Raw genomic sequence first — 7275 nt, 5'->3', positions numbered from 1 at the left:
CTCTAGGTTTAACATGGTATCAAACTAGGTTACGATTCTCAAACCTAGTTTGCATTTTTCAGTCTCGTTCTCGATTCTCGATTCTCGACTCTCGATTCTTGACTCTCGATTCTCGACTCTCGATTCTTGACTCTCGATTCTCGATTCTTCTTGCTTTTTCTTTCAATCAAAATCAATATGATCCATCTCTTCCTTCAACGAATTCCTAAAGGCATTGTCGTACGTCTTGTTTATGTGGATGACATTGTGGTCAGTGGTTCTGATCAAGATGCTATTTCTAGAATCAAACAAATGTTGTCTTCAAATTTTCACATGAAAGAATTAGGTCATCTCAATTATTTCTTGGGTTTAGAGGTGCATTACCATCTTGAAGGCATTTTTGTAAATCAGCATAAGTATATTCAAGATTTGGTCCAGCTAGCGGGACTCACCAATGCTACCCCTGTTGACACTTCAATGGAAGTTAATGTTAAATATAGACGACACGAAGGAGAGCTTCTTGACGATCCCACTCAATATCGGAAACTAGTTGGTAGTCTCATCTATGTGACTATCACTCGCCTTGATATTTCTTTTGTTGTACACACTGTTAGTAAGTTCATGCAATTTCCGAGACACTTTCATCTTTTAGCAGTGTAGCATATCATTAAATATCTCCTTGGCACCTCAAGTCGTGGTTTATTTGATAATTCATCTCGAAGCTTATAGTGACGCTGATTGGACTAGTTGTCCAGACACTAGGAGATCAACTACTAGCTGGTGTATGTTCCTAGGGAATGCTCCTATTTCATGGAAATGTAAGAAACAAGACTCTGTCTCCAAGTCTTCCACTGAAGCAGAATACCGTGCAATGTCTGCTCTGCTTGTTCTGAAATAATATGGCTACATGGTCTTCTTACAGAGCTTGGATTGTCTCAAGCACAACCCGCTCCACTGCATAACACCAGTGCCATACAAATTGCAGCAAATCCAATTTACCATGAACGGACGAAACACATCGAGGTCAATTGTCATTCTATCCGAGAAGCATATGATCGTAGAGTCATCAATCTACCACATGTTTCCACATCTATTCAAATAGCTGACATTTTCACTAAATCATTGTCAGGTCAGTGTCACAATTTTCTACTTGGCAAATTGATGCTTGTAGATTCACCAGCATCAATTTGAGGGGGATGTCAACAAATGAATGGCAAAGATATGCAATTATATATTTATTTGTAACTGTTATTCTCTTCTCTTAATTAGAATAATTAGCTGTAGTAAATGCATATGACAGTTTAGCTTATTTAGTAGACTGAAAATCAGTTTGACAGATTGTAATTACTTGTATATATGAAAGTTCTCCAGCAAGAGGAGATATGGTTTTTTGACTCAATCTTCTCTAGGTTTAACAAAGAAAAGCATTAATCAGTGTCTACACAACAACAATACTGTTTAATTTGAAAAACAGATACCACAGGTGAAGACCAGCTTCCATAGGAACTTGCAAATGTAACCAAAAGCTCTGACCATTCCAAGCCAAAAATACTCTGCACTTTCATCTCGTCATTTTTCACAGCTTTTGGTCAGGTTTGTCTCAAGGGAAGAATTGTAGGTGATAAGGAAGTCTAAAGATGAAGTTATCAATTGTAATTACATTTAGCAGCTGGCCCCCGCTTTTATTGGAGTCTGACACCGCACAAGCTTTGAGTTGGTGTACACATTAGTTCAATCAGTCATAAAATACATAGAATGATGATGAGATGCTTTTATTTCATTTTCCTTTCTCATTAGTATTTTCTTAAATTCTAGCAGCACAACCCAATCATTGGAAGTTCAGATAAAAGTGCACTGAGACAACCACTCATTTCAACATGGGATGGCAGCCTGGATCAATTCAAGGACCTAGCAACCAGCAATGTTTCTGCTTCTTTGAATACTTCTTAGAAGACAAATGTTGAGAATATTGTTCCTTCTGCATTAGAACCACAATCATTTAAGGACACTCAGGTAAGTACACCTAAAATATAACCAAAATAATTGTGGGTACCCTTAACATGTTAGGAAAACTAAGATGATATCAAAGTAAGTGTTTATCCAAAATGCAAGTTTCGTCTTGATAGTTTCCCGAATAAAAACTCAAATATGTTTATTAGGTTAGATAAACACACATATTAGCAACCATCAGCTTAATTACTGATTATGGATCTGAAACACTACACTTCCTGTTTGATCAATATCCACATTTTAGGTTTTAGTCTCACATAAACTACTATATGTACCAATATCTCACTCAGATTATGAACAGATACCATAGGGATCACGACTGATCCTTTCCTTTCTGCATGCACATGCACAACTGGAAGTTGTTTTTGATTTCCCTAATTTGTCATTGAATGTGCCTATTCTCATAAATATTCTACAGAAGCACTTGACAATATCCTCTGATTCCTTATCATCTAATGAACTTGAGGAACTCAAAGCTCTTTCTTGGTGCACTTATCTCCTCTCTATCTGAACAAGCAAAGCGAATGACAGCTCAGTTCTTTTTTTGTATTGAACAGTAATAATTGGACACTGCTGCATACCTGCAACTTCAAATGATCTGCATACACCTCATCAAATTCTTGTTTGATTAGAGACTTCTTCCCTGTTGTAATGAATTTGACCATTTTCTTTTCCAGTGATTGCTTATCCTTTAGAGAGCTATAAAAAAAGTGGTTTCTCTTTTGGTACCCCTCTTCTGGGATTGATGATAGCAGCTCCTGTTTGATGTGCAGTTGTTTCCTGTTCACTAGCCTGTCAGAGTGATAAGTGACAATGACAGATAACAGTTTTCTACTGCAATCACTTCTAGAAAGAGAAAGTTGCGGCCTAGGTAGTTCTATTATGCTCACTTTGGGAAAAAGATTTTCATGTTTGATATTTGGAGCTTCTGATGGAGTTCTCTTCCATTGTGTCCCTCAAATATTCTGATTTCCACTTAGAGCAAATGTAGACAGCTTCATGATATAGAGCTTGTCTGAAATTCACAACATTTTCTTCTAGTCTAACCACCTCCTCCTCCAATACTGCTACTTCAGCAACAAGCTTTAGTATCTAAAATTCAATGTATAAAATAAGTAGAAATAAATAAAAGTTTATTACAAGTTAAATACAAATGATATATATGCATTCATCTGCGGTTTTTCTAATTCTATGACATGAAACACTTCAATCTGCTTAAAAGAAAAACATGGTTCATTCATTGACGACTTCTGGGTTCCAGCGATGCACACAAGGAAAAGCAGAAGACAGATACTGACATGTGGGGGGAGATAAGGAGGAAGACGAGGAAGGGACCCCAAAGGTCTTGTAAATGCTCTTTCTAACACTTTGTGAACATTCTCTTGGAGTCTAAGCTTCCTCTTCAACTTGTCAACCTGCACAGTTTTAACACAACTACACTGACAAAGGGGTTGTAGAGAAAACGCTTAGGGGAATTAAAGCACAAAAGAAAGATGAACATCATTCACACACATCTTGTATCAAAGCCATTTTCCTTTCTCTATTGGACCTATGCCCATTTTCTATGCTTTTCTCCATTGCCACCATTGCCTGACTCCCTCGAGTTTCCATCTTATCCTGCTTTGCACATTCAATGAAAATCTGTTATGCAGGAAAAAGAAAAGGCAGAAGGCCAAGATTTCTTGTTTCTAATAAGAAGTGAAAAGAACCCAGATTTGGTAAAAATTAAAAAAAAAATGATGCGTACCGTTTTATTTTTCAACCATTCAGAACTTTTTTAAAGAGGTATCCTGTGAAAGAGTAAGAGTCAAGATTTCTATGAAAAACAAAGAGAAAAAATAGTATTTCAGGATTTTAAACTCGAGATTGCTGACTAAATATGAAAAACTCTAAGTCAGTCAGCTGGTTTTGTTTGAGAAGATGTTACAAGTTACAATTGAACAGAAAAAGAAAGAAAGAAAGAAATCAGCTAAGCTTGTAAAACAGGAAGAAATTACTTTGCCATCATTAAAAGGTGGTTTCATTGCTCTGGTATTCTGTAATGACTTTTCTTAGGAAAGCAATGCAATCTAGTACTGCAAAAAACATTAAACATGTACAAATTTTATGACATTGATAAAGTAATCCTTCTAAACCGTAATGAGCAATGATAGCAACACCAACTTTAGAGACAGAGTCACAAAGAAAAAACTCAGAAAAAAAAAAACGAAGAAGAAGAAGACAGAGCTTTTTGTTTTGCAACATTAATCCAAACCCACCATAGACGGAGGAGGAAGAAAAGGATGAGGCTTTGAGCTCGTTGCCTCAACCATGTACCGATGTAAATTAAATGTTCCAAACACTGACTTTATATGAAAACCATAATCAAATCTGATCTGATTTGGTTAATGATATTTTTTTGCTCCTATGCAACATTAACAAATAAACGTGGTTGACTGACATGGAAGATTGAGAGATTCTTTGTTGACTGTGTTACATGTCACAGACTGTGACGTGTAACTAAATACATTAATTTTGGAATTTAGATATGAGCTTCATGCGACATTGGAAATTCATGTTTTATATTTGGTAGTATTTATTAGATTCTGTCCAATTAAAGATGCTTGTGGAGAATAAGAAAGTGGACTCACTGTTATTATCTGAGCTTCATCTTCAATATATCTCGGTTTTGGAATGTTTTTGGTGGACTGCAAACAAAGTCAGACCGTAAACAAAGTCTCATATTGAGTGAAAGAATGAGTGGTCAAGGTTTATATACACGTAGAGATAGATTTTTTGGAATGGTACTAAAAGTAAATCCGTGAGGGTTTAACCGATAATATCTTACCATGGTGCTTTAAAATGATGTGTGATTTAGGGTAATATTAGAGAAAGAACATTTACTGAGAGAGTATGAGAGGTGAAAAGAGTTCATTTTGAGGACATATTGGTGATAAATAACAACAAAGATTTTTCCTTTATCATTTAAGGATAATGTTTTTGAAGTAAACACTGAAAAGAAATTCTCCCAATTGTTCAATATCTCCGACTGTCACTATCATACACCCAACAACACATGTTATCCTCAGCACTACCCACAGATACAACAGTTTCTGGAATTGTGTTATCCACTTTTCTGGTAAAGGAGATTTTCTATAAATACATCAAAAGGAATTAACTTAACTTTATCATTTTATTTTTTATTTAACTGTTAAGATCAATTTTTTTAGAATAATTGAATCTTAAAAAGAAATTATGTGAATGAATGGTAACTTTGGAGCTTGTTATACCGATCATTTACAATTTAGTTAATCACATTTTTAATTTAGTATAATCATAATTATTTTTAATATATAATTATTCATCAATCCTGTTGGATTAAGATCCATCCCTTTTTCCATTTTAAGTGATACTATTTTAAGATGCAACATGATTTAACAAATATTTAATTGATACAATTTAAGAAAAAAAACATCCTCGAATTTTCACCTATTTTGTTATAAATCATTCTACAATTTTTTATGGAAAATATATTAGTTTACCCTCTTAGCTATATAGATGTTATTAAAAAATAACTTCACTAAAAAAAGGAACCAAATGAAATAAACTTAAAAAAATATCTAAACCTAAAAGATTTGATAATTATAGAACTAAAAATATATTTAATCTTAAATTTAAAAATTTAAATTTTTATGAAGAATTAAATCTCATTTACTCTTTTGGTGTGATTATTATCTTATTACATCACTTTATTTGTTATCACATAATTTTATAAAATTATATAATGCTATAAAATTGTAAAATTAGCATTGGTGCATCTGGAGTGTGTCAAACCTTCATCTCTTATTCATAATCTGATATGTGAAAATCACCATTTTGTCAGATAGTTGGCATCCTCGTGGCTTGTAGAAATGTAGAAGCATTTTTTTAAAGCTTACCAGTTATGATCTTCATGGACAGGAAATGTAAAGGTTTGAGAGAATAAGAGCAAAAAATATTCAATAACTTGTGTATATATATATTCAAACCAATTTAATGCACAATCAACAAGGGTGGCTTTTACTATTGTTGAAATTTTAATTTCTTTTTCTGTATTTTTCTGTAGGATGGTCTTAAGAATATACTAATTTTGTTACGGCAGCACTTAAAAAAAAAAAGTAGACTTAGATTAATCTCAAACATCTTAAAACATTAATCACGAGTTGTATAAACAAGTGAAACAACACAAAATCTTGCCTTTTGAAAGGCTCAAATATACATACATTTTTTGCATTTTACATTTTAAACCTTTGTTGTGTTCAACCATTAAACCTCAAAGCCTACGCACACACCTTTCCAATAATTTTTCCAAAACTACCTTTTCATTTCTCAATAATACACACGTTTAAAAAATATAAGTCTAAAGATAAAAGTGAAAAAAATCAAACATTATATAAAGATTAAGATCCATAATTCTAACTTTCAAATCTCGCCTATCAAATTCAAACTCAAACTAAATTTACATCAAATTATTAAATTGAGAATTGAATAACATAATATTGTATATTTAACAATGAGTATGTTTTATATATTGTTTATACAACAATAATACTTTGATATCAAAAAAGTTTTTATTCACACTATTTTTTATTTTATTTTTTTTCTTTAAAAATATAAAAGTTTATTATCACATTAATATTTAATATATACGGAGACAAAATTTCATCTCATAATTTGTTAGGTTTATAAAGAAATAAATTCATTAAAACTATAAATCTAAAGATATAAATGATTGATATCCTTATTAATCCAAAACTTTAAAATAATAAATTTGAGTCTTTGTCTTTTATATGTTTTATTCTTTCATTTTTATCTAATATTAAACTTAGAGACTCACGGTGAATTTGCAACCATTAATATCAAATCGATTCCAGGCATTAGTATGAAGTAATATTTTCCATTAGTAGATCTTGGATGCTTCCTAAAGGGACAAAAGAAAGAAAGGGCATGTGAAATCAAGTGAATATGGCTGTAGTTCTTTCGGGTATAAGTGCACCAAAATAAAAAATTTTAAAAGGAAGTTGTGCGCATATAATGAATGGTAAAGTGAAGAATTGTGTTGGAAGTATTCCTACTCATGGTTTGTACTACACAGTTATAGTGTCGGTTGTGATGTTGGAATGGTGTGGGAAATGGTCCAACACTGGAATTTGGACCACATTTTGATAGGTTATTTATTTAACAGCTATTGTATATTTTCCTTCTAAAGTTCACATTCTTTTAAAATATACATTTTGTGCCCTTTTGGCTGAAAATCTTGTGAGGTGA

The 7275-nt window shown here is 32.7% G+C and overlaps 1 protein-coding gene across 1 annotated transcript; it reads right to left on the bottom strand.

Moving 5' to 3' along the window:
* Positions 1-2878: 2878 nt before the first annotated feature.
* On the bottom strand, positions 2879-3540 carry LOC111240557. The gene is made up of 3 exons (XM_022775715.1): positions 3502-3540; positions 3288-3404; positions 2879-3081 (listed from the first exon to the last, which is right to left on the bottom strand). The coding sequence occupies exons 1-3, from the start codon at positions 3517-3519 to the stop codon at positions 2896-2898; spliced, it is 321 nt and encodes a 106-aa protein (XP_022631436.1). The 5' UTR covers positions 3520-3540; the 3' UTR covers positions 2879-2895.
* Positions 3541-7275: the final 3735 nt, after the last annotated feature.

Source organism: Vigna radiata, chromosome 11, assembly GCF_000741045.1.
Source record: "Vigna radiata var. radiata cultivar VC1973A chromosome 11, Vradiata_ver6, whole genome shotgun sequence".
Taxonomy (NCBI): Eukaryota; Viridiplantae; Streptophyta; class Magnoliopsida; order Fabales; family Fabaceae; genus Vigna; species Vigna radiata.
The sequence above is the reverse complement of the archived record's forward strand: the minus strand, read 5'-3'. Positions and strand labels throughout refer to the sequence as shown.